This window comes from Peromyscus californicus, unplaced genomic scaffold (assembly GCF_007827085.1).
Source record: "Peromyscus californicus insignis strain IS unplaced genomic scaffold, ASM782708v3 Scaffold_20__1_contigs__length_68692818, whole genome shotgun sequence".
NCBI lineage: Eukaryota > Metazoa > Chordata > Mammalia > Rodentia > Cricetidae > Peromyscus > Peromyscus californicus.
This window is the reverse complement of record NW_026294503.1, coordinates 24664092-24691922: the sequence shown is the minus strand read 5'-3', so window position 1 is coordinate 24691922 and position 27831 is coordinate 24664092. Positions and strand designations below refer to the sequence as shown.

Genomic DNA, 27831 nt, shown 5'->3' with positions numbered 1-27831 from the left:
TTTTTTTTTTTTTTTTTTTTTTTTTTTTTTTTTTTTTTTGGTTTTTCGAGACAGGGTTTCTCTGTGTAGCTTTGCGCCTTTCCTGTAACTCACTTGGTAGACCAGGCTGGCCTCGAACTCATAGAGATCCGCCTGGCTCTGCCTCCCAAGTGCTGGGATTAAAGGCGTGCGCCACCACTGCCCGTCGAGAAAAGCATATCTTTATCCTAGTTTCCCAAATATGCCAATGAAGCCACCTACCAAGAGGTCAGCCATTTTCCCCAGCATGTTGGACCAGTGCAGTCTGAATGTCTGGTCTCCCCAGGAACTGATGAAGGAGACACAGGGCTTCTTGGCACCAAAAGGCAAGTAGTTGTAATTTCTGTAAAGGCACATTAGGTGTGGAAGTCAGCTGGCAATCAGTGGTTTTCAAGCGACCCCAGGCGTTTGTTTATGTGTTATGTGTTCTGTAGGGGTGCAGAAGGGTGGAGACGTAACTGCTAATGATATCCTTAGACTGTAATTGGAGACCTGTGATCAGTGAATGGTGGGTTGTGTGGCTATCATGAAAGGCATCAAGAGTTACCTCCAGACCAGTGTGGGGTAACTTGGAATGTGGAGGCAGGAGGAGGGATAGTTCAAAACCATCCTCAGCAACATAGTGAGTTCGAGCACAGCCTAGGCTACATGAAACTCTCAAAATCAAGCCAAACATACAAAAGAAGTTACTCTTAGACATGGAGTAAAGCTTAGAAAGTACCACCAGTGTGTAGAGTATGTTGGGCAAACCTTCCTCAAAGAAGGCTTAAATTGATAAAGGAAAAGAGCAATGTTACTTTTTAAAAATGTATATTCTGAGCACATTGTATTGATTTTATTGATAGGAATGAAATTTCTGGAGAAAAGTAAATCATGTTACTAAATGGGGATAAACGCATACATCCCAATCTAAACCAGTACTCGGTAGCTTAGCATCATTCTTTCATTCGTTTATCCATCCGTCCATCCAACCAGCCAGCCAGCCAGCCATCCATCCATCCATCCATCTCATACTAATTGTTACCAGGCCCCGGTGTCAATAATGTAGGTGACTTGCTTAGCTAGGAAGGGATAAGACGAATAGCCAACCAGCAAAGATATGGAGCCCCAAGGATTGCCTGACGGTGGCAGAGGAATAAATATTCCCTAATGCCGATAGGAAAAGGTCATTAACAGAATGAAGTGGAAGTCAGAGAAGACAGAACTAATGTGTAGATTTGGTTCCCAAGGCGGGGCTGGGGCGGGGGGGGGGGGGTGTTGGGTGGGTGTGGAGCCAGGGCAGGCAGAAGAGGCATAGCCAACCGGTGAAGTTCCCTGGCTACAGACAACTGTTTTAATGGTCAGGTTTTTCCCAGCCCCCCTATAATTTTCTCACAAGCATACGAGATCCTAAAGAGAAGTATGGATGGGAGGCAGGAGCAAATGCTTGGGATGGGCATGGTGCTGACTTTGGAGAATGTGGACATTGTTTAGAGAAATGTATTTATGGTGGTTTGGAGAGAAAGGGGCAGAGATGAGGTAGACAGAGGCATAAAAGAAGGAGAGGGGGGAGGAGAGAAAGGAGCCATAAGAAGAGCAAGGAGGGGGAAAGGAAGAGAGGAGAAAGAAGGGGAGAGGGATGGGGTGGGAGAGGGGAGGGAGATGAGATAGAGGGAAGGAAAGCACCATGGAGGAAAGAAGGGAAGAGGAAAGGGGAGGAAAGGGGAGTGGAGGGGAACATGTTTTCCTTTCCAACAAAAGCTCTTTAGCCTAGAAGATCGGATGTTCTTTTTTTAGCTCTCCAGCCTAAATTTCTCCGGAAGGATGATGGAATTAGCAAAGGGCCCCCTGGTCTACTCTGTAAAAAATAAATAAACCAGCAGGTGTCCATTCAGAAAAGTAAGTCAAAGAGGTTCTTGGCAGGGAGGGGGGATGGGGTGGGGGAATGGCAGGGGATGGGGGCAGGGGGACTGAAGTTGTCATTTCAGCAAGAGAGCAACAAAGACAAAGGGTCAGAAACCAGACTATTCCCTATTTTATGTCTACAATCATTTCACTGAGAATCCTACATCTAAAGCGCCCACACACTCTAGTACTTCCTCTTGGGGGTCCTTTGTTTTGGGTTGGCTTGTGCTAATGGCATTCTGGGCCTTTGTCTCTGTGGTTTTCAGAGTTTTGTGACTGTGTCTTTGAGGACCAGGCAGTTGAGGCTCATTGGGTAAGCCGTAGTGCAAATGGAAAAGCCGCAGATGAGAAGGTGCCTGGTTGGCCCATGGAAAGTGAAGGGCTGGCCAACAGAACAGCAAGCAGCTTGTGACCCGGGGGGGGGGGGGGTGGGGTGGGGTGGGGTGGGGGGGACGGCGGAGGGGGCAAGAATAAGCCTGCAATCCTCGGGATGTAATCATGAACCTCCATTGGATGTCACCTCCGTGGATTGTATTCCTCATCTCTACCCAGCACAGATTGTGCACAAAGTGCACATACTTTGTAAAACCAGAAATCCCAGAACACATGCACAGTGGAATGTTATTAGTGGCAATAGACATACATCATTTGCACGTTCATGTTTGTGTGTGCCCATGTACGCCTGTGTCTCTGTGTGCATGCAGACACAGGAGTACTGCAGATATAAAATCTTCCAATGCATCTGCAGCCTCCCTGGCTCACTGCTATATGGATAAAGCATCAATACAGGAACTGAGAAGTAAAAAGAAAGCTCAATTGTGTGAAATACTCAAAAATCCCAGCATAAAATATTGGTCATCTTCAGCCAGTTGCCCAACACGAGAACAGAACCCATCTAAGGGCACCTGGAGACTGTGCTCTCTAAATCCTTTCCATACAACAGCCCCTGGAATCCCACTAGCAGTCTACAATGGGACAGCCCATCCAGGCGGAGGACATCTGGGGATGCAGAGACCTGTTGAATAGTCCCAGAAAGTCTTCCGGAGCTGCTGACCCCAGGTGCAGGGCTTCTTCACTGACACTCTCCAGCTGTAAATTGGGGTTAAAGCACAAGGAAGCTTCGGGTTCTTTCTGGTGTATGTGAACTAGGATGGGGAACCAGGTATGGCTGCCTTGGAGCTAAAAAGAACCCTCCAAAGGTGACCCATGGAAAATGGAAAAGGTTCAGAACATGCAGAGAATACTAAATATTGAGACGGTAAAAAACTAAAATTATTTTTATTTGACCCTATTTTGTCCCAAGTGGTCTTCTTTATCTCTGAAATCCCCTCTTATCCTGTAAGATTTCATCTTCCCTATAACTGTCCCAACTCTTCACGTCCTCCCAGGACATTAGAGTTAGTCACCCACTCCTTCTCTCTGTTCCCGTAGCACCCTGTGTCCACAGCAACTCCTTAGCTCACTGAAAACCAGATAGAGTGTGTCAGGTACAGAGATGGGCAAAGATGAGGTCGCTGCCCTCCAAGTGCCAGTCTTACAGGCAAGAGAGACAAATGAAGCCACCGCAGTCCATTATGATTAGGGCTCGCTAAATCCCTGAGGAGTACAGAAAGCTCAGTCAGACTTGGGACAGGGAAAAGGATCCTGAAGGATAAGGGAAGCCAATAGCCAAGGTGTGGGCTTATTGCCAGGCAGAGTGGAGAGTGTGTTCAAAACCCGGGAGCAGCAAAGAACAGTGTACAGCTGGGTATCCTCCAGGAGCATCGAACAGCTGGATGAAAGGGGTGCTTGGGGGAATGACCCACCCAAGCCAGGTAGACGTGTTTGTGTGTGTGTGTGTGTGTGTGTGTGTGTGTGTGTGTGTCTGTCTGTCTGTCTGTCTGTGTCTGTCTCTGTGTGTGTGTTTGTCTGTGTGTGTGTGTGTGTGTGTGTGTGTGTGTGTGTATGTGCCTGTCTGTGTGTGTGTGTGCCTGTCTGTGTGTGTGTGTCTGTCTGTCTGTGTGTGTGTCTGTGTGTCTGTCTGTGTGTGTGTTGTCTCTGTGTGTGTGTGTGCCTGTCTGTGTCTGTGTGTGTGTGTGTCTGTCTGTGTGTCTGTCTCTGTGTGTGTGTGTGCCTGTTTGTGTCTCTGTGTGTGCGTCTGTCTGTCCCATCGTCTGTGTGTGTATATATATGTCTGTCTTTCTGTCTCTGTGTGTATGTCTCTGTGTATGTATCTATCTCTGTCTCTGTCTCCGTCTCTGTCTCTCTCTCTGTGTGTCTGTCTGTCTGTGTGTGTATGTGTGTGTGTCTGTGCATGTGCGTGTGCGTGTGCGTGTGCGTGTGTGTGTGTGTGTGTGTGTGTGTGTGTGTGTGTTTGAGCACTTGATGGTCACCAGATGCTGTGCTGTTTTGGAAGGTTAGAGACCTTTTTGGAGGTAGAACCTCACTGGAGGAAGTGATCACCGGATGTATTGCCTGGCCGCACTTCCCGTCCACTCTCTACTTCCTGATGGTAAACATAATGGGAGCAGCAGTCAGTCCTTCTTCATCATGGTGGACTGTATCTCCATGAAATAGAAGACAAAATAAACTTCTGCTTCAGTTACTTTTGACGGGTATTTTTGTCACAGCAATGACCAATACATGACCAGAATTAAGGACACAAAGAACCCTAGGATTTATACTGACCAGAGCTTGTCATTTACTGGCCTTGGACATATAGGCAAAGCAAAGCTGGGGCCTAGAGCAATGTCTCAGTTAAGTGGGTGTACTGCTCTTATGGGGAACCTCACAACCTTCACTCTGGATCTGGTAATGGATACTCAGCAAGCACCAGGACTCACATGTGCACACACCCACACACAGACACACAAAGGCACGGAATTCAATAAAATTAATCTTTAAAATGTGGAAAAGAAAAACAACCGACTATGGGTTGGAAGACTCTGAGTAGAGGGATCTGTCTAGAGATGGGAAAAGAAGTCTGGGGAGCAGTGTATAAACCACCCAAATGGGGGCATCTGATCGGCCTTTTAGGAACAGGACCGTCTGAGGAAACAGACTGGGAAGTCGGTTCCCAGGGGAAGTGTCCAGGCTGAAAAGAGCAAAGGGCTGAAAAGCAGTGGCATGGCCTTGATGTCGCTGTGCAACATCTCTAGATTCCAGTCTCCTCACACATCAAATGAGGACAGCAATGTGCTACCATGAGAATCCACAACATTAGAGACTACTCACACATGTAGCACAAGACTAGGCAAGACAATACTCTTGCATGCTTGCTTTTATTTCTTCTCATGAATCTCCCGAGCATTGCTTGATGGGGCTTTCTTTAAACCAACTCTATATTTTTCCTGGTATGATTGGCTGAAATTTTGCATGAATTAAAGAGTTGTGACAGTGAGTATAGATGCCCGGCTGTTTTCTAAGATGGTCATTTTGAGTGCTTCACCATCATTCTTTAGTTTCTCAATTACTGTGGCAAACTTAAGGTCAGAAATTACACATTCAATAATCCCACCAAGTCAAGTTACTTGGCAGTGCCCTGACAAGAAGGATAACCATCACCTGGGGTTTGGGCAGAATCTTAAAATCCTCTTCCTAGTTTACCATGCTTCTTAGTTAAGAGTAAAGGGGACTTCATGTGTGGTAACCATCATGGCTGCTCTGCCTTTAGATGGATTCCCTGGGTGTGTCATGGAGGGCTGCAGGTTTAATAGAATAATAGTTATCATGCTTCCCCTGTTCCCAACTTCTTCCCAGCACTGAGATAAAACTTGTGTTTCTTATTTTACTGAAAAGCTGAATGAAACAGTTCCAGGAACTGGCAAAATTCTCACCCAGCAGAAACTTTGTTCTCACTTGCCCTGTCTCCTCCTACCTGTTCCCTTCCGTCACCAGAGGCTTCTCCGGGTGTGTGGTGGAGGCCATGGAAATGACACTGTCGTGGGCCACGTCTTTTTCTCCTTCATGCAATAGAGGAAGGACATCCTCTTCCACCAGCTCAGCCGATTTCTTCTTACTCCCATGATGAGACCCTCCATCGATCAGGTTCCCAAAGTTACCTTCAGAAACGATAGCAAGCAGGGAGGGCCTGGGTGTCAGCAAGTGGGATCCATCAGCTTGGCATACCCACGCCCTCTCCCAACCAGCAAATAAGATTCCAGGATAAAGGCAGAAAGAACTAATGATGGAGAGCCAGAAAACTCGATTGACAAAGTCAACGAATCTCATTTTCTTCTTTGTCAAAGCTACACAAGTTACAAACTAAGAAAGACAGTTGAGAAGAAGGAAGTCCACTGGAGATTTTAAGTTTTTTATAGCCATGTTATTTTATCTATTGTAATTTTATTATTATTTTGTGTATGTACATACACTCATGAGTGAGTGTGGAGGTCAGAGGACAACATGCAGGAATTGGGTTCTCTGTGTCCAGCTGCCCATCAGGCTTAGCATCAAGTGCCTTTGCTCTCTGGGCTATTGGCACTTTGAACGTCTTAGTGTGTCTGTCCTACCAAAACTCATCACGGAGACTTGATAAACTATCATTGTGGATGTGTTAATTTGTGATCGAGTTTTTTCACTCAAAATATTGGGAACCTTCTCAAAACTGTTTCTTCTCTAAGAAAAGACTTTTTGTCTGAGTATCCAAAAGGCAGCATCATGTTTTAAAAAGTGAGAGTGAGTTTGGTATTGAAAGAGAGAGTGGTGGTTGCGGGGAGGATTTCAAATAGGGTAGGTTTTGTGCTGTACACATCTTCATGTAAGATAAGGTCTCTCCAGCATTCACAGGGACTGCACAGGTCTGCTCCAGTTGGGGGTCCTAGAACTGAAAGAAGTGGACACAGGCCCCTATTACTAAGAAAGAAGCAATCTCAAATTGATAGCCACTTTGACGTGAACATTTCATTTCCTCCAAGGAAGTCTTCATGGGGAAGCAAACTCTTCTTAAGGGTACTGCATGCCCAAGCAGCAGAGAGCCGACAGAAGGTGAACTCAACAGCGTGGTTGGAGCTTCTTCATCTCATAGTATCAGGTCAGGACTTGTCCTTTTTTTCTTTTCTTTTTTTAAATTTTACCTCACTATTTTTTTATTTATATACTCTTCTTCTCTCTTTTTGCTCTACAGGTCCTTTGTGTATATTCAATGACTTGCAGTTTAATGTTTTTAGGGATTCTTGAGTGTGAGAATGGATGGGTCTCTGTTTCTTTGTGCCTTCTCGTGGGCTCTTTTCCTTCGGTTTGTTTGGACCAATTCTGATGTGTTCATTTTTGTTTTATCGCATCATATCATATTATACTATATTACATTATTAACCCCTTAGAAGCCTGTTTGTTTTCCAGTGAGAGACAGAAAGAGGGTGGATCCAGATGGGAGAAGAGGTGGAGGGAACTGGGAGGAGAGGAGGGAGAGAAAATCATGATCAGGATATACTATGTGAGAAAAAAAATCTATTTTCAATCAATCAATAAAAGGGAAGAACAGACAAAGCCTCTGTTGTCATGGCTAACTTTCACAGTTCTGACGGACATCTGCACCCTGTGGACATGCAGACACGGGGCTCTGTGCCAGCTCTCCGGCTGTGTGGCTCAGAAGGACTGAGTCCCATCTCTACTTCCTTCTGCCCTGTTGCCACAGAACTGCCTGAACGTGAATCTGCTCTTCTCGGCTGGAATGAGTCCTCTTAATCGAGCTGCTCCTTAGCCGAGGGAGACAGCGGGAATTATAGCCATAGCAGCTACTGAGTGTGTGATGCTTCCTATTAGTTCATCAAACCTTCCCGTTCTGTCAGGAGTTACTGTCTTTCCCATTTTACACATGAGGGAAACAAGACCCAGAGAAATTAAGTCAGCCCAAAATAATAGAACCAAGATTAGTAATCCAAGTCCCTGAACCCAAACCTTTAGTGATTACTGTTAAACAGACAGATAAACAGCAACTAGATCTGTAGGAATAAATCTACTCTTTATGTGACATTGGGTAGACAAGGAACTATCATTTCTTGTTGAGGTGCCACCTACCATCTCCACCAGAGTATAATCACACCTTCATGTAAGGCATTAATCCATTTATTCAAGAAATAAACTTGCCCCAAACACTGCATGTGTCTGCCCTTACCAATAGAAACTTCAAAGCTGATGGGCTTGTCTCCGATCTTCCGGTCAATCATGGTAGCTTCAAAAAAGGCTCCAAAGAGTAAAAACTCCTCATATTTTTCTGGTGTAATCTACAGAGAGGAAAAAAAATTGCTAGACAGAGCTGGCTTCCTTTTCTCACTAGAAAGCCAAGTTAGTGAAACTTGTTTGGTCTCGTGTAATTCATAGACACCCGAGTCTCTGTTACAGCTGGAAAAGTCACATCTTGCCACTGAGCAGACCGGCAGCAATCGTGGCCAACAAACTCAAGTCCAAACCCAGCTAGCTGCTGGTCTAAAATGGCACAGAATTACCTTATGAACTGCTAACTTAACATACAAAAAAAATGTCTCCTTTCATGGCAAGAGATGAGCTTGTGTGTCTTCCAAAGATGCTTGGAAGGACCCAGCACGGAACAGGTTTGTAGACCCAGAAAACCATAGATGAGCTGCTGAGAGTCACCGCGCTAAATGCTTGCACGTCAACATAACTGTTTGAGGGTGCGCACATACATTTATTATTTGTTCCTTATAACAAATTTTGGAGCTGGAAACTCGTACCATTCCCATTTTATAGAAAAGGAAACTGAAGGAATGGAAGCTTGTGTTGTTGAGTAACTTTCCCAGGCATTCTGATCACAGACCCTGGGTTCTTTGAGCTTAGCATGTGCTAACCTGTGGCCTTGTGTGGACCCACAGTCAAAGTTTACTTCCTCAAATAATCAGGAAACTCAGATGAAAAGAGTGAAGTGTTACACATAGGCAGATGCACCAATCGATCCTATGTTTCTGGGGTGCTATACACACTAAACACTGTTACAAGGATGTGAATCACTTGTATATGAATCACAAATGCTTTTATATTGAAAAGGACATTAGAGTATCTACTCCAACCTCTACCATTACAAAATAAGGCCTATAGACCTTACCTTGGGAAATGTGGGGATGGGGGTTGGGTTGTGGGGGAATGCTGGGGGTTAGGAAGAGGGAAGGGGGGAACCTGTGGTTGGTATGTAAAGTGAATAGAAACTTTCTTTATAATGAAAAAAAGGAAAAAAACAAAACAAAACAAAATAAGGCCCAGAAAAATTGAGGGGCTTCCAAGCCCACCGGGAAGTTAAAGTCAGCTAAGGCTTTTGAGACAGGGTCTTCACCAAGGCTTTTTGGTCAAGAAGCCCACAGATAGTCTGGAAGACTGGATTATGGCAGGCCATAAGGCAGGAACCATTATGCATTGGTTCTCAACCTGTGGGTCACAACCCCTTTGGCAAACCTCCATCTCCAAAAATATTTACATTATGATTCATACTACAGTTATGAAGTAGCAATGAAAATCATGCTATAGTTGGGGGTCACCACAGCATGAGGAACTGTATTAAAGGGTTGCAGCATTAGGAAGGCTGAGAACCACTGCACTATGAGGTAATACTCGGTTCTTTGCAAGTAGCTCTTCCTAATGTGGAATGTGTAGACAACTTGGGCAACAGATGCCACTGAGGCACAGTGACCCAGCATCACATTTCTGAGTAAAGATTCTAAGTGAAGTCATGCAGACAGGATTCCCTTGCCTTGCAGCTGGATTTACTAAACTCCACGGAAAGAACAGAAAGGTGGAGCTAAGGAAATTAAAGAACTGTGGCCTCACAGATGTAGGGTTCCATCGAACAAGAGTCCTGAACCAGGCCCCTCAGAGAACGAAGGATTTACGGTAATTGGGAAGAGGTGACCTTTCCCGTAGCATTGGAATCCAGGAAATGTTTCTATTGACCAGAACCACAGGGCAGGGTGGGACATAGTGCTGGAGCTTAGTCACTGTCTATCCACCAGCCTCTTATCTTAGAGTCCAGGGGCTGAGTTTACTCTCTGGGAGGAGGGTGTAAACCACAGAGACTAGAGGGAAAGCAGACCACGTGACCTCCAGGATGGCAGATGTCACAGCCAACCAGCCAACTAAGCAAGTGGCATCCATTCTCTGGCTGTTGCTTTCCTTGTTTGTGACAAAAGTATCCCAACAGAGCCTGGAACACTTGGTAAAAAGCAGACATATAAACCCTACAAACAGTAACTACAATAAGTAGTTCAATAGTTTGAATTATCTTCTAATTCTCCATGTTCTTCAAGCTCAAATTTAAAGGGCCCTCCCTTCCGGAAGCATGCCTTAAACTATTCTTTCTTGTTGGGGAATAGTATTTTAAGATGTGTTACTTTTGTTTATGTTGCATTTGTTTAACTCTGTGAAGCTGTGTTACTGTGCCTGTCGAAAACATCTGATGGTCTAATAAAGAGCAGAACAGCCAATGGTGAGGCAGAAGAAAGGCTAGGCAGGGCTGGCAGTCAGAAAGAATATATAGGAGAAATCTGGGAGAAGAAGGGTGAGGAATGAGAGAAGAAGTAGCCAGAGAAGGAGAAGGCCAGCCACACAGTCACACAACAAGCCATGGAGTAAGAAACAAAGAAAGGTATACAAGAATAGAGAAAGATAAAAACCCCAAGGCTAAAGATAAATGGGATTATTTAGGTTAAGGAAAGCTGGCAAGAAACAAGCCAAGCTAAGGCCAGGCATTTATAATTAAGAATAAGCCTCTATGTGTGACTTATTTGAGAGCTGGGTGGCAAGTCCCTCAAAAGAGTTAAAACAAACAACAACACTTTCTAACCCCATAAATGATAGCAATTTATAGTTCCTAGTGCACTCATCACTTCCTGCTTCCTGTTGGATGTATTTTGCATGAGTCCTCTCCCCTTTTACAACATAAGCTCTGTGGAGTTAGGCTCTGGATTTACTCTTGCCCGTGTTGAGCAAGGTGTTTGTTATGAAGCTATTCAGTCAGCATTCACAGAGTTTAGAAATGGTCACATTCCCTGGCTGGCTACGATCTGTGAGAGAGTGGCAGAGGAGAGAGAAGCTTCTGTAAGTAATGAGGGACACTAGGAAAAGGCAACATCAGAGGGTCTCTTGGTGTCCAGATGTGCAGTGAGGATGCTGCAGCCAGTGACACTGGGGCTCTGTGACCCTGGGGCTCTGTGACCCTGGGAAGCTGAAAAGGAAAAAAGACACAGCAAGAAAGGATTGATGGGGACAGGTTGATCTGCTCAGGCTGTGGGAAACATAGAGGCCCTGGGTAGCAGCTTTAAAATGTGTTCACAAAATCTTAGCTAATTTCCCCCTAACTCTATTCTGGAGTTCTGCATAAAGGGTAGATAAAATGGTTTGTTCCTGGCAGCAGAAATGTCAGTCTGTGACATCATGGCTTGATCATGGCCTTGCTCCCTTTTATATCACCACTCTAGGAGGAAGGAAATGAACTACCATGCTGTAACGATACTCAGAATTTATGGGAGGCTCCCTATAGTAAGGAATTGCTTTCTCATGCCATTAGCTAACAAGGTACCAAGGCCTCCTGAGTGTCATACAGCCATCTTGAGATGGGTCCTTCAGTCCTGTGACACCTTCAAAGGATCATAGCTTCTACCAAGATCTTAATGAAACTTTCCTCCAAGGAATGTCGGGACCAGAACCCTTGTACTGAGGTATCCCCAAACTCCTCACTCACAGAGAAAATAAGCATTCAATGTCAACACACTAAGCTTTGGGGTGACTTGTTGTGCAGCAACAGAGGGCTAATGAATCTGACGAGAAACTACCACCAAGACACCAAGACAAAGAGAGGGTGGAGACATAGAAGCACCTGGATTGTCCTGTGTCTACCTCCTTCTCCAAAATAGCCCAGTAGCCTTCTCTATACCTTGGCTTATAGAAAAGTCTACTCCCTACCCACCTCCCTTGTTTTCAGCTAGAGTATCTTCCTTCAGGAACCCTCTTCGATTATGAAAATCTCCTCATAGCTTCTTTCTTCTTGGATATCCCTATCCAACATGGCTCACAGCAAGAATGGTTACCAGACAGGCAGATGTAAGACATATATGCTTGAGTGACCACAACACATCACACAGGCTACCCACCACATGCAAAGTCAAGTTTACAACGTTGGCTTATATTCTGAACATGCTTGCACACACACACACACACACACACACACACACACACACACACACACACACACACACGCTCACTGCCCCATGCAGACCATGCCAATTCCAACCCCAACAAACTGATGATACACATTTCCAGAGAACGTTTCCCAGATGAGCATCCAAGGAGAGGTGTGGAAAAAGCCAAGACACAAACAGCAGGTGGCAAGCTCTAAACAGTCACTCCTCGGTGGAGGGAACAAGCCGTGGGTAGCAGCTATAAAGACATTGCAAGCTTAACCATGTGCATGCTAAAAGATCTGATGACAATTTATATACACTTTCTCATCAGCCCCCAGAAGTTGTCTATGACAGAGCGACCTATAAGACCTCATTTAGCTGAAGAATAAACAGGAACCTAGGGCACTGTAGTATTAGAGCCATGAGTAAAACTAATGCCAGGGTTTCCAACCCGTGCTCTGAGTTCTCCCCAGTGGTTTCTTAGGATCCCAGTTGGAAAAACAAATAGCTCTTCCAAGGTAAGGATGACTCTCGTACTGCAGTCCTGGGATCTGCCCAGCTTCCCTAGGAACAGACAACTCTGGGCGAGCAGTTATCATCTCCCTTATGTTGACCTGAGAGACATTCCCAGAGACAGAATTAGCCAGACTCCGCTGGAATCAACCCTCCTCTGCTGCTGATGACATGCAGAACTCATCCACTTGCTTGACTACAAACCATGCAATTAGGATAAAAAGTTAGAGGACAGTCACAGTTGATGCTCATCTTGACACCCCAGTCTCTTGCCCATACTACAGCGTTGGGCTGGGGCAATGCTGATGTTTTAATGGTGGGAACTCACTGAGGATGTGTGTTCTGTGGGGCTGTGATTTCATCCTGGGTTTATGAGGTTTCTCACGTTCTCATCCCCCAGCTTGTGGCCTGTTCTTCTCCCCTTTCTTTCCTCTTCCTACATGGTCCCACATCCAAAAAAAAAAAAAAAATACTCCAACATAATGCAGCCAAACAAACTAGACAGCAGAGTTTCCTCATCCATCAAACCACCCACTCCCATCAAGGTCTCCAACCACTTTTGTGTCTCCTCTGAGTTCCCATGAGATCCACACTTGAGAGGTTCTGAAGAAGTCTAGCATGAGCATATGGCCACACTGCTTGCAAGAACAGACAACACACCCTGGGACTCAGCACTAGGCCAGCATGATTTTTCCAGGAAGCTGAGACCTGTACGGGAAAAGGTCTTCTGGAGCCATGGCCAGCGCTGTCTCCCTCTGCCCTGGGCTCCCCTACCGTCAGGCCCAGAGGAGCCGTGCTCACACCTACCTCTGGGGGGACCGTGAAAGATTCCACCTCCACCTCCGTGGAGTTGGTCTTGTCAGCTGCCTGCTGGGCTCGGCCTTCCTCGGTTTTGTCAGCCTTGTCCTTGCTTGAGCCTTTAGAAGATTTGGAGTCTTTGTCTTTGGAAGACAGCTTCAACTCCTTCAGAGCTTTGGAGAACTTAGACTCCTGGGCGCCCCCAGAGAGGATTTCCACAGCAATTTCCACCAAGATCCGGCCCCTGAAGGCCACACCTTCCCCAAAGCCCTCATTCAACTCCTGGTAGTCATCCATGAGACTCTGGTTCCTGGGGGAGCCGTACAGGTTAATCCAGGCAGGTCCAAAGGTGGGAAGAAAGCCTGGGGAGAACCCGAGTGTTAGGGATCTTAATGAACTTCCACCTTTACCATGTTTGGTTTATAGAAGTTGCATGTAAAAATACACGATATACAGACAAAAGAAACTATTGAAAAGGCATCCCCTCCAAAGACAATATTTTGCTCAATTTCCATCTAGTCTTTCTTTTACACATTTACACTTTTCACCCCGTGTGACATTACAGAGGGCACTGTGCACCCATTTCCCACCATTCAGTCATCGAATGTTTATTCCTAACATGAGCTAGGCAACACACTAGATGTTTACATTAATATTTACATTATAAACATTGTATATGCCTGGTGTTGTGAGAAGTGATAGGTTGATGGAACGTGGAGGAACGGGGTGAAGGGGTCATGAACCAGCTGGAAAGAGCACGGAGAAGGGTATGTGAGCAGAGTTTGGATAGGTGAGAGGCCTTAAGGCCTTGTTATGGATTTTTCTCACTATCTTAGTATCCTTAAGAATATGTTAGAGGGATTCTCACCAAATTGATAATGTAACCGTGTCTCTTAAGACAATTGTGGCTACCACGTGAAGGCCTGCAGGAATGGCTGTGGGCAAACTGCTTTGGGAACCATTTCACCATGAAAGCTAAGGGCACTGTAGCTTGGACTAGAAGGATAGGGTGGTAGAGACAGTGAGAAATGCATGTTCTAAAATATTTCCTAAACATTGAACTGAAAAGACCTGGTGATTTTTAACTTATTCCTGTCATAAGGGGTTTCTCTTCTTAATATAGACCATCTGAGAAAATGTATGCTATCCATGAGAACGTATGTGAACGCAATGTCCCTTTATTTTTTCAGTACTGGAAATCAAACCCAAGGCCTTTCACCTTGTAGGCAAGTGCTCTTACCACTGACCTACACCTTCAATTCCACGCATGCTTCTTTCTGAAAGGCAAAACAGCATGTTTCTGAAGACTCAACTGGGTGGATTCAAATCCCAGCTTTGGGACTTTGCAGCTGTGTGAGCTTGGACAAATTTCTTCACTTCCTTGTGCCTCAGTTTCTTCATCTGGAGGAAAAGCTAATAGTGCCTACCTCACCTATCAAGATTAACAGGATAGTATCTATCAAGTGTTTCATATGGACCCTTGGGACATGCCCTACTATTATGAATAAAGAGGGAGTCATAATTTCTTTATCAATTTGCCCACAGTTTCCAAGTAAATGTTTACACATACACACACACACACACACACACACACACACACACACACACACACACACACAAATGTCTCTTTTCTTCCACCTTGACTTCTATAGACTAGATTCTTTCCCTCAGATTCTGTTCTCCTTTGAGTAAACTTAAAGAAGCAGCAATATTATTGTTAAAAAGGATAGAAAGATTTTATGGTTCTCTGGTGTCTGCTTCTAAGACATAAACATCTATCTTTCTGAAAACCATCAAGAGGCTCCTAAAATGCTGTGAATAAAACATGTTAACATCTAGTTGAGAAAGTGTAGATGGATGAGTGAGTGTGTGTGTGTGTTTTTATATATAAAGTGGTAAGTGCTGCTGCAATATCAAGAAATAGACAACATACATTCATTGAGGGCTTTCTGTAAAGCCAATCTGTGAAGGACATAAAAATACACAAGTCTCTGCTCTTGGAAAATACTCAGCTAGTTAAGAAAACAATAAAGCAGTTAAACTAATGTCATCTCTACAGGACATATGATTAGATCTACTTAACATATACATATATGTTTGTATTTGACCATTTAATTGTATATATTTGTGATCTATGTATGTAGGTATGTATGTATATATGTGTATTTGTCAACTGACACACATTTGCAGTTCAGAGAAAGATTTTTATGAATTTAAATGGGGGTTAATTTAGGAATTCTTACACACCAATGTGATTTTGGAAATAGAGTCATATACCGAGTAAGGATTCTTCACCTGCCTGCCTCCTTCAGCACTCTGTGGATTACCTGAGGCTCTCCCGGCTCTCTGAGTTCACAATCACCCACAGCCCCTGCCACCCTCATGCTGTCCTGTTCCCATCAGGTGACTGGGGACATAATTTTTATGTAGGAGGGAAAATCAACCACTGGAATATGCAAAAACTATTCGCACAGAACCATACAAAGACATGTAGGAGGACAGATTTGGCCTACAGATCTTAGTTTACCAACCTTTGGTTTTATCGGAACTACATTTTGTGACACCCACAGGTAGGTAGCAATGGTCATGGAAGGCCTGAGACCAGAGCTTGGTTCCATCCACTAGCTTAACTGAGCCAGGCCACAGACCACAGAACCACGAAAGGTGTTAGCACATGCCTACATGGCCCACTCTCTTTAAAGGTAACTATGGCTCTGAGACCTCCTTCCAAGCCAGACACGGGAAACTCTACCTTTGTCTCCATCCTGCTCATTGGAGATTTTCTTCAGGTCAATGAAGTGGGTTGCCAGGGCGACGTCATTCATGCTGCCTTCATCCCACACCTGAATTTTCACCCTCCGGCACAAGGGAGGGAACATTTCCTTGAAGACCACCTGCTCATGCCACACAGGGTCTGCACAGTTCTTTTGCACTGAGGTTCGCCCCTAAAAATACAGCCAGGAAGAAGTCAGCCATGGAAATAAATAGCTAAAGAAAACACTTCAAACCACCTGGGGATAAAAAGGGAATTACCAAAGACAGGCTTGCTTCCCAGGACACCTATGAAAACCAGCTGCACCCCATTAACATTATTGGTGACCTAGATGCAATGTGGAGCATTGGGGCAAAGGCATTGTTCTTGGAAATTTCTACTCAACAGATAAGTGTTGGGGTGAATGCCTGTGGCATGAATATGAGCTGTTCTATACAGCTCCAGGAAAGCAGCAGACATAGCTAGACCCTGAGCTCATGTCTACATAAAGACCTGGGTGCATGTTATATATGACCTTCAGTGAATCAGTGCTGCAGCCTGGGCCTCAGTTTCCTTGCCATACATGGGGATCATGTCCTATATGCCCTCCGAATTCAACCCGAGTTAGAAATGCCCCAGCGTTCACTCCTACTGATGGGAAGGGACAGGGACATATTCTGAAAGTATAAAATGCGTTCAAAGTTTCAAAGTCCAGGAAGGCAGAATCCAGCTTTGGCCATGAACCTAGGCCTCGATTCTTCCGATGGCTCTTGAGAAAGGAACAGAGGTGTCTAGCGATAGGAGAAGGGACTACCTGGAACACTGGGAAACAGGTCAGGAGAGAGTGGTAACTCTCCAGGGCCTAGGGCCTGGTACTTGTTTAGAGAAACAGCCAGAGGTGAGGAAATATACGTTTCTCCCTGACCCTAAGCTGCACCAATCCGACTGTAGCTCCTCTCCACAATGTCCAGTGAGGTGCGAGCGGGCAAGCCTCCTCTACACTCCCCTTCTTGTGACAAGGTCTTCTCTGGGACGCTTTTAACCTAATTTCATTTGATTAAAAATGTTCTGGATGCAGAGCAGGACGTAATTGTACTCCTGGTGACAAAGTTTCCTCACCGTCTGCCCAGCGAAGGACACCTCCACAAAGGGATCCACGAGGTCCTTACTGTCACCCACAAACGCTTTGGTGACATTTGCCATAATGCTGGAGTTCATTTTGGGTAACCCTTCTGCTCTGTACAGCCTCACATAGAATCTGGCCCAAGGTCTCTCTGATGGAAATCCTTGAGGGATCAGAATGTTCCTAGAGGGGAAAAAGATTTTTAGAATGAGAAGGTCTGTCACTCAAGAGTAAGGAGAAAGGGCAGGCGCACGTTGGAGGCGGAAAGAAAAATCTGGCTATAGAAAAACGCTGGAATTCATCACTAAACCAAGTTTTCTTTCTAGTTCCTTCTAGAATTTAACTTTTTTTTTTTTTTGCCATGAACCAGTGGTTGAAAGTATGATTCTTTTGAAGACAAAACAGTTACATGTGGATAAATCATACACTCTCAAGAATGGCTTATTCACATAACGCATACACTTCAGTCTCAGGAAACATGGAAAAGGAGGTAGGAAGACAGAGCAGAGGAAAACTGCTATACAATCGTCTTCTCTTTAAACAACAACAAAAGGACACGAAGAGGGGCATAGGGAAGAGGGGTTTGATTTGGGAGGGGTGGGAGTGGAGTCGGAGTGAATATGAACAAGATGCATTATATGAAATTCTCGAAGAATTAATGATAGCAATAATGATAACAATAGAGTGGCTTATCTAAAATAAGCTGTTACAGGGAAACAGTGTTCTTGTCCCAGAATCTGAGCTCCCGAAAGAGCCACAGCTCTGAGAAGATATATTCAGGGGTTGCTGACAGAGCGGGGTCTCTGGGGGACAAGCCATGAGCTTGGCAGCATTCACACACCCATAGGGAAAGGAGTGGAGAGAGGAAAAGAGACATAAAGTGGACAAATAAGTTCTCTTTTAGGGCTCTCGGTGGGTCGGCCTCACTTCTCTATTTGCTCCTCAGCGTCGAAGGTTTTGGGGTTGGTCTTTAAGACGTCGCCTTTCCCGGTCACACTGATGTCACACTTCAGGTAGCCCTTGGTGCCAGTCCTGATGTCACCAGGGTCTGTAAGCAGTGCCCACTTGTCGCAGAATTGGTGACCTACAAACACACTTTGTAAGTGTATCCTTCACAGACGGGCCAGTGGTTTCCCCATCCCTTCCCACACCTGCAGGCTCCTGGTTCTCTCCTTCTGCTGCTCAGCATAGTAGCCGTTCCCAGATATCCCCAGTCCCCAGGCTACCCACCCTCTTCTCTTCCCTCCTCCTCCCTTCCTTCCCACCCTCTTGTCTGACTTTCTTCTCCAACTGACCATGAGTATTTGGGAGACCTTCAGTCTAGAGAACCACACAGAAATCTCCCAGCTTTGCAGATGAGAGAGTAAACTGAAGAAGAGTAAGAAAGCAGGATGGGGAGGAGGGGCTGGCTCACCAGGCTGGTTGTACACCGTCCCCACATCCACTCGGAAAGAGCCAATCAGGAGGCTTCCTATCAGCTTGTGGTGTAAGACCTATAAAAGATGGAGCACCAAGCCTGACTCATTTGTCCTTGAAGGTGTATCTGTGAAACGGACTCTGAATTCACCAACGATACTCCTAGGACTTGACCTTTGTCTGGATTTGACCTTGTCTGGAGCACAGTGGTCATCAACCCATAGCATAGGGTCCTAAGTGTCTCATCGGTACCTCTTTCTCTAGCAGCTTTTTCTGTTCCTCTGCTGGAAGGATGCATGACGCGCTCAGTGCCCAAAAGGTTTCTTTAATCAAATGAACCATGGTAAGCTACCCTTCAATACCCACCTCTTCCCGCTCAAACTTGACCCACCCTTCAGTGGCTAGAGCAAAGGTCACCTCCTCCAAGTGTCTGTCCTTGATCTCCCTGGCTGCCACTGTTCTTTCTTTCCTCAGCCTCCAAAACATTTTTCACAACTTTCTTGAGAGCTTGTCATGTGTTGACAGATGTTTGGTACTGAACAACAGAGTAAGTTCTGTACAGTATGGTGTGTGTGTGTGTGTGTGTGTGTGTGTGTGTGTGTGTGTGTGTGTGTGTGTGTGTTCTCACTGGCAGTGAGCAGAGTGTCTAGCTTGGGTACAGCAGCATGCTGAAAGGCTGGTGTCACCAGGAGGAAGTCCTGAAGGAAGGGGGCATAGTCAGTGCTGTATCTGGAAGTCACAGTGTATGAGACGCTAAGGGAAAAGCTGGACTTCTTTAATCTTTAATCCAGAAAAGGGGAGCTGTTGGGAAGAGGACTGTGTGACTGAAGCACCCTCAAATCTTGGGCATGTTGCATCCAGAAAAGGGGTCAGGTTCCCTGCATGGTTCTTGAGTAACAGGTTGAGATTTCAACTCAGTTAAGGATGCTATTTCTTTTGCTGGTTAGAATCTTTCAGCAATGAAGGGTTCATTCTCCAGAAGGAGTGACATTCCCGTCACTGGAACCCAAGGGCCTCAAGAACTCCATGTCATCCTGGAGGTACCTCCGAGACTCCTGCTAACTATAAATACTATGATTTCTTTGATTAAGGGCAGTGTTCCTTTGATTTTATCCACCATGTGCCTCATTCATAATGAATTTCAATGAATATTCAGTGAGTTAATGGATGGTTGAAAGAAGGGTGAATGGTAGGTTCTTGTAGCTTCTGAGTGGCTCTTTTTGTCAGAGGCAGTAAGAAAAAGTAGTCAGCTGACCTCAAGAAATGACAGCCATCCCTATTTTTCTTCCTCCTCTCTCTCCTCTCCTGTTTGTGTGTGTGTGTGTCTGTCTCTCTCTCTCTCTCTCTCTCTCTCTCTCTCTCTCTCTCTCTGGCTGTGACTTCTTAGTGTTGACAGAGGGGAAGCAAGGACAGCTTGGCTTCAGCGGAGGAGCTATTTAAGACCACACACAAAAAGCTACCTCATTTTCTGTGGCCAACATGACTCCCTGAGGTCTGAGGACGATCAGATGCCTGTCTCAAGTTCCTTTCACAATGTAAATGTCTCTGTGAAAGATGGAATGCAAGACCCTCAACTGGTTCTTCCAGTCACACAGGAGACCTCTTTAAGGTATCTGCCCACTGGCTGAGTGCCAGGCAAGCCTATTGAAGTTGGCTATGAGGTTACTAGGCTCTGAGGTCCTGGGTTCCTTGGGCCACTGTTAAAGGAAAATTGTCTATGGTACTACCAGGGCATATTATTATACCATGGTTATTCCAAGAGCATCTAATTATAGTCACCCCCACCCCACCCCTTTTTAATAATATTCTTAATTTGTTATTTGAGAATTTCACAATATACAATGTAGTTTTGATCATACCCACCCCCATTTCCACCTCCCCCATTCTTTCTGGAACACTCTAACATGTCTACCTCCTAAATTCATGTGTTGCCCCCCATTTTTTACTTCCCACTGAATCCAGTTAATGCTGCCCATACGTGCTTAGATTGGGGGCCATCCACTAGAACATAGGCAACCTATCAGTGACCATACTCCCAAAGAATAAGGACACTGGCTACTCCAGAAGCCAGCCACTGCCATTCCTCTGCTGGGGGTGGAGCCTCGTGAGTCCGTCTTCCATTCACACTGGAATTTTGGCTGACTTGCCCTTACATCCACAGCAGTTTCATGGCTGTGATGGGAGTAGCCAAACATTGTCTGATTGAATTTGAGGACTGCTCCCCAGGAGAGACTTTATGCCTAAGAATATAAACCTGGTCCAAAGGCCATGGATGGGGAGTGACAGGTCCCAGAGGGGAACCTGCTACTGTTATTTTGCTAGGTGGCCATGCTGTCAAACTATCTTCTAAATACTTACATTTACACATCTAAATCCGTGCCGCTTTCTGCCTTGGTCAGGTAATCTGCAGTGGGCAGTGGTTAAACAAGGACTCATAACCATCAGAGTGCTCCAAACACATGACCATAAGTCATCTCCCCTTCCTTAACACCGAATTCATTCTGGGAACACTGGCTTTCAGTTTATGAACCAGCAGAAAAATTGTGTTAAACATAAGAGGGAGGGTTTTTCATTAAAATTTTTGGTCTCTCTCCCCAGGGGTCTTTTAAGAATGACAAGACTGTCTTCTCCCAAAGAAGGAAGGAGGCAGGCAAATCAGCTTTGGTCCTATGTCTAAAATTCCAGGTGTCCCTCATACAGTCATGACTCTTGTCTATGATAGGACTTAGAGGCCTGGTGATGAACTTCATCTGCAACCTAGCACGTCCCTTAGCTGAATCAAGGCCAGTGTCATCAGGTGACGGCTGGAGTGATGGCACAAAGCCCTGGAAGCCATCCCAGCTCCCAAAATATCTTCTACATCCTTGTCATCACATCTGAAACTCAAATACTAAGAATGTTTGGCTCTCGGTGACTTTCCATTCCTCAAGAGTCATACTCTTCAAGCTCTCCTGGGCAGGACGATATCATACCACTGGAACCCATGCCTTACGAGGGGACTTCGTTGACATTCAGCTGCAGTTAAAAGGTCATATCACCTATGCATTGATCTAGTGTGTGAGTGAGTGATAAAAGCAGGCCAGGAAGAGAAGGACAGGGAAGGAAACTTCCAAGATGAATGTCAGCCTAGCAATTCCCACTAGAGATGGTTTGACTGTTGAGGGAACCATTCCCTCATTCTCCACACACTTTTACTGGCATATAAAGTAGGAGTTCTGTTCTTTGAGAAGTCTTTGGAAGATAGCACCTGTTCACTCTTGAGCCCTCACCCTATCACCCTCAGGCACACCCAGCCAGCCTCACACCCCTCTCCGTGGAAGAAGTGGCTATTTTCTGAGATTGAAGGATAAATGCCATCACCTGCCACCCAGTCTTCTGTCCCTTTGCTGAACAGTGTGCAGTTGGTAATGGGCCCTTTCTGCTCTCATTTGGGACAAGATGACTTCAGCATCCTTACTTTGCTTTCCTGTTCCTGCCATCCATGTAAGCCTGGATAAGGCCCCCAGCAAGCCCAGGGAGCGCTCACTCTTTCTACTCTTCAGTCCGGATTTGCGGACAAACTTCCTCTCCCTGGAGGGGCTGAGGAAGAGCTGTCCAGCAGATCCAACTCCCCCTGCAAAGATCCTGAGGTCCACACTCAGCAGCGACTTTCAAGAATGCCAGAATGCTGCAAATAATTTCCCTGCTTTTTAGGCATTATCAGTGATGAGGCGAACATATGCGATCCCTCCCTGGTTCCTATTCCTGTTTCTCTATTTATCACTGACTAGGAGAAGAGATGGTTATGATTAATTAGCATAGCTATCATACCAATAGAAAAACATAACATTAACTTGATTTTAAAAAAATAACTGAAAAATGGCAGTCAATTAAGATGTCATTTGCAGCATATGCTTCATATCCCCACATCCAATTAGCAAAAGTTTTCTGTAGTTTACTGCTCGCTTCCAAGAAGCAAAGATTCTCTTGAGATGGTTTTCCTTCATAAAATCCCCCGCATTGGGGATTTCAAGCTTTAGCCTGCTACCTCCCCAGTCGCTGACCCATATTTATCCTCCTGAACCCAGGCATCGCTAACCACGCTGTGCTGACCCAAAATGTTCCCCGTGCCTAGAGTCTCTCCTCCTGACCCTAAGTACCACCACCTGCAATGGTATACTTACTGAGATCTTGATGATCTTGTCAAAAAGATGCACTTGGGGTCCAATGAAGTCAAACACGAAGTACTGTAAAACATGAAGTCCATCTTGGTCATCAAACCCCCAGTTTACATCTAAGAACCTTGTTCCTGGAGTGGGTTAGATCTGCATCACTCTAATCCACTGCTGCTTAGTCCTTATTGGCAACAGTAGATCAGCATTTGATTGGCTTGTCCCCTACTGAAGATCATTTAGGTTGCTTTCCATTGTTTTATATATTATATTTAAAATGCCACCAACCACATTCTTGCATAGGATAACTATAATTATTCCTCTAACATAAACATAAGGAGAAGTTTTAGATCATGTATTGTATGAAGTTTTAGTAGTATTCAAAGTTCTTCCTTGAAGGACTAATAACACTATTAAAATTTTATATACACCTGGTCCATTATCCAAAAATTCTACTAATGTCTATTAGTTACTTTTCCATTGTTATGGTAAAATACCATGAGCAAGGCATGAAAAAAAAGAGTCTATTTTGGCTTACAGTTTCAGGGGGACAAGATCTGCCGTTGTGGGGAGACTTGGCTCTAGAGCAGAGAGCTGAGAGCTCCTATGCCAACCCCAAACACAAAGCAGAAGGGAAAAACTGGCAGTGGCACCAGGCTTTTCATCTCAAATCCCACCTCCAGGGACATACTTCCTGCAGCAAGGCTGCATCTCCTAAACCTCCCCAGACAATGACACCAACCGCGAGCAGTGTTCAAATATCTGAGCCTATGGGGGACATTCTCATTTAAACCACCATAAAAGGCATTCATTTTACATTCTGGCTTTTGCTGTGTCTTTTCCAACCCTTGATATTGCTAGTTCTTTACCTGTTTGGTTTCTTACGATAGCTGAAAATGGTATCTTGGAGTAGTTTTAACTTTGAGTGAACACATTTGAAATCTTTCTCGGGATTTTTCTGTTTCAAACATTCTTGTAAAATTATCAAGACTAACCATGGAAGGAATGAAAAAAAAGATGAATGATAGAGACTTTTAGGATGAGAAAAGTTATTAAATTCCAGAGTTAAAGAATTACCTTGGGGCTGGCAATATGGCTCTGTGGGTAAAGGCACTTCTCCAGAATCCACATGGTGGAAGGCGAGAACTGATTCCTGCAAGCTGTCCTCTGACCTCCATATGTATACCATGATACATGCACACATGTGTGCACACGCTCACACACAGATAACTGAAGTGTAAGAATTATCTATATGGATCCCCAAATTTGCATATAGGAAGACTGATGATTAAAGAGATTAACAGGTGATAGATGACCAGATTCATAATTCTAGTTACTTCTGGCTCTCAAACCACAATTTGATTCTCCTAAAGAAGGGACTAGACAGTGGACGTTTCATAGAGGTTGAGTCAATTTCCTCTCAAATGAGGTTGTAGAATTTAAAGGTACAGAAGACCTTAAAGGGAGGTGTCTACATGAGTTGGCTGATGGAGGAGAAACAATGGGGTGGGCTAGGAAGGATTGGGACACTGTTGTGTCCTGGCTTCTTCCCTTTGCTCTGAGGCAAAGATATTAAAGAATGATAAATTGTGGAAAGACATACCAGTGGGGAGAAAAACAATGACAACGAACACCTTTCTTTCCTGGAGTAAAATAGAAAAACAAAACTAAACTACCATGTGCTATACTAGGAGACCTTCAAAATGGTGGTCCCTGGGGCTGAGGTGTGGCCCCACAGAAGAACTCCTGCCTAGCTTATGGGTTTGATCCCCAGTGCTACCATAAATAAATAAATTTAAAGACGATGTTAAATATGTGTTCTTTAATAAGAAAACAGGTATGACCTTTAAAGAAATTTTTCATATGTAATGTCCATATACATATACTTTGTAGACATTTCACTATATTTTTTTAAATGTTTGGAACTCGAAATACAGATGGACATTTCACTTTAGTGCAATTCTTCACTCTACTAAGGATGGCTATGTGAGCGATCCTTTGGACTGATGGATCAGTTCTACTATTTGCTGTCTTCAGCAAAGTTTCATTGTTGTACTCTAATGCCTTATAGACTTCTGGACCTGCACCCATTGTTCTAGTTAGCAAGCAAATATTCACCAATCCCTTCTTCCTCCTCCAACACCTGGTGACCTCAGCCTTCAAGGCGAGAAGTTGTGACAAACGTCCTTGGCTTGCCTTCCGTTCTTTTTCTTGGTTTCCTCCTTGCTTCACTCGGGCTCAATTTAATGCCATTTAGAGCCAAGACTTGCAGGCATAATCATAACATTCGACAAGTAAATGGGGCTTTGAGGTTTCAGAGCATTTGCATACACACTCTTCAATATCACATCCATGCCAGAAAGAGGAAGGGAAGAGGGGGCCCAGAGATGGGGGAGTAACATCTGGGAGCCTCGGGGACAATAATGACAAAGAGGAAAGGAATTAGCAGCTCAAATGTGATTTGGGGGTTTCCAGTTAATGTCATTCTCCACGCTGTCCCTGCCTTCCTTGTAGATTACCGCTAGGGTTAGTAATGACTCCACAGCACTTTTTTGGCAATTCATGTTGTCAAGCAATCTGGCAATATCCAAGTTTAAATCCCTCAGTCGGACCACATAAGTATATTTTAAGTACTAGCCAAAGGCTAAAAGTTTTAGTGTCCGTAGCTGAGAGACTAAACAGTAAATTATGACCTATGAAAGCAATGGAAAATTCTCCAGCCATGAAGCCGAAGTGAGCTTGACCTGTGTGAGCAGCTGTGCCCTACCCCAAAGCCCACTGTTCTGTAAAAAGAACAAGGCCTACGACAGTGTTACTGAGTCTGTCATTGGGGCACAGATTTGTGTTCCTGTACATGCTTGGGATCTCTCTGGAAGATCCTTGAGTATTGTGAGAATGGATCTTTCCAGGGACGAAATCTAGGGTACTAGGGCCCAAACATTAGAGGGAAATGAGGTTTTCCACCATATATATTATTGTATACTCTGCCTTATTTTTACCAAATAACATTTTATTTACAAAGAGACTGTTTAGAAACTTCCCTCTTTGGGGTCTTCCTTTAAAATTTCTATGTATTGCCCGGCAGTGGTGGTGCGTGCCTTTAATCCCAGCACTTGGGAGGCAGAGGCAGGCTAATCTCTGTGAGTTCATGGCCAGCCTGGTCTACAGAGTGAGTTCCAGGAAAGGTGCAAAGCTACACAGAGAAACCCTGTCTCGAAAAACCAAAAAAAAAAAAAAAAATTCTATGCATCTTAGAAAAACACAAGTGTTTTGCTTTCCAACAAAGTATGCTTATTTCAAATTCAGTCATTAAATTTTCAGTGTGGCTCCTGTACCGTGTCTCTAACCAACATTCAAGGTTCACGGAATGCAACCCCAAGGCTTAGAAGCAGGGCAATGAGCTCATGAGAAATAAGAAAGCTGACCTCCTGTTCATTGTCTTGTTCTCAGCACTTCAGGGCTGTGCGTGGAAAGAGCTCAGACTGTGCTGTGAACTTAGACGGGAGACAGAGGAGGAGCCCTGAGGAGCTCGCTTTCCTGCTTGGCTAAGGAACCCTTTGTATGTCACCGACGGGGATGTGGGCCCAGAGGATGCTCTGTGACTTGCCTCATTATAAAATGGGCTGTTGGTCCCCTCCTTCACTGTGCTCTGCTTCTTCTCCTCCCCAATCTCAATGGTCACAACCGGGTCGATGTTCTCGCCCACCAGCTGCCGGGCCTCAGTGATGGTTATGGCGATCTGTAACACAAAGCAGCGCTCATGCCTCTCTGGCCGTTGCTCTTCATTCTCATGAGGGGGATGCTGGGTAGGATGAGCCAATCACTTACTTGATAGTTTTGAGATTTGACCTCCCCATCATGGATCTTGGTCAGCAGTTTCGCTCTATTGAAGTAAAGTTTAATATACTGTTTTATATTTGTTGATAATATTGTACACAAGTATAAAATAAAAAATAAACAATGTAACAGCAAATTAATATATCTCAAGTAAGAACATACTTCAGATGTGTAAGCCATGGTAACATCTTTTCCAAGAGTTTCTAAATGCCTTCATTTACACTCTATCACAGATTCTCTCTACATCTCCTAGGAAATAAATATAAGCAGACAAGTAGCTTCCTATGACTCAGTTTCCCTGTCCTAGTAATGAGGCTGATAATATCATTATACCACAAAGCAATTGCTAGAATTAAATAATTGAATGCATACAGGCATTTAACCAAGTGTCTAGCAAGAATAAACGCTAGCATTTTTATATGTAAGGTTTCCCAGGTCTTTTGTTTATAACCTTACAGAAATAACAATTCCTCAGAAAATCGGAGGCAAGGATGGTCGAAGTAAAGATCTACCCTTTGCCTGACTAGTTTTAGACCCAGGAACTCTTTATCCTTTCTAGAAGATATAAAAATTTTGAGTGTTGTGATTGCTTTTGAAAGGATTGGTAAAGGAGGAAATTGGAAAGGAAGACCAAAATGTCATCTCATTGAGTTTCACAATCCCAGGGAATTCATTTATCTGGACTGTCTCAGGTAATTGAAAATAGATGTGCAACACCTGGGCACTTAGATATTGGCTAATCACGAGCGGAGAAGGATCCTTGTTACCACAGAAGTGGCAATGTGTGGAAAATGAACTGAGAGTGAGTTGAATTGAATTTTGTTCGTCTGGCTTCTAACAGTGACATCGTGTAACTGCCTTCATCCTGCATCTGCTGACCGTAATTCAGCCCAATAGAAAATGCTGTAAGTTACAAAAATAATTCTCAAGACTTTTGGATGAGACTGATCTGAGTTAGAATATTTTTCTCCTCAATTTTAGGCTTTCTATTTAATTTCCTTATCTGAAATAATAATTCCTATCACAAATGGTTAACTCTGAGGGCTGAAGGTGAAGAAAATGTATATATCATTCACATGCTCACCAGTCAAATGGCAAATTCAATTACTCATAATTTGAAACCTAGTGCTCGGCTTAGTTAAGAATAAAATAAAGATGAATAGGCCATCATCTCTGCCCTTGTAGAGTTAGCAATCTATCCAGGGGAAAGAGGGCCAAGGCGTATAAGGAAAGATC

General features: G+C 44.5%; 1 protein-coding gene across 1 annotated transcript in view; it reads right to left on the bottom strand.

The window, feature by feature from the left end:
- Fer1l6 (fer-1 like family member 6) overlaps nucleotides 1–27831 on the bottom strand; it is a 125935-nt gene that overhangs the window by 90119 nt on the left and 7985 nt on the right. The window contains exons 3-13 of the mRNA XM_052747861.1: nucleotides 26587–26641; nucleotides 26366–26497; nucleotides 22771–22833; nucleotides 18606–18684; nucleotides 18119–18275; nucleotides 17188–17374; nucleotides 16069–16261; nucleotides 13326–13678; nucleotides 7997–8105; nucleotides 5759–5942; nucleotides 241–361 (exon numbers count right to left, since the gene is read on the bottom strand). Of these exons, the coding sequence (XP_052603821.1) occupies nucleotides 241–361; nucleotides 5759–5942; nucleotides 7997–8105; nucleotides 13326–13678; nucleotides 16069–16261; nucleotides 17188–17374; nucleotides 18119–18275; nucleotides 18606–18684; nucleotides 22771–22833; nucleotides 26366–26497; nucleotides 26587–26641 (1633 nt within the window). The remainder of the gene's footprint in view (nucleotides 1–240; nucleotides 362–5758; nucleotides 5943–7996; nucleotides 8106–13325; nucleotides 13679–16068; nucleotides 16262–17187; nucleotides 17375–18118; nucleotides 18276–18605; nucleotides 18685–22770; nucleotides 22834–26365; nucleotides 26498–26586; nucleotides 26642–27831) is intronic.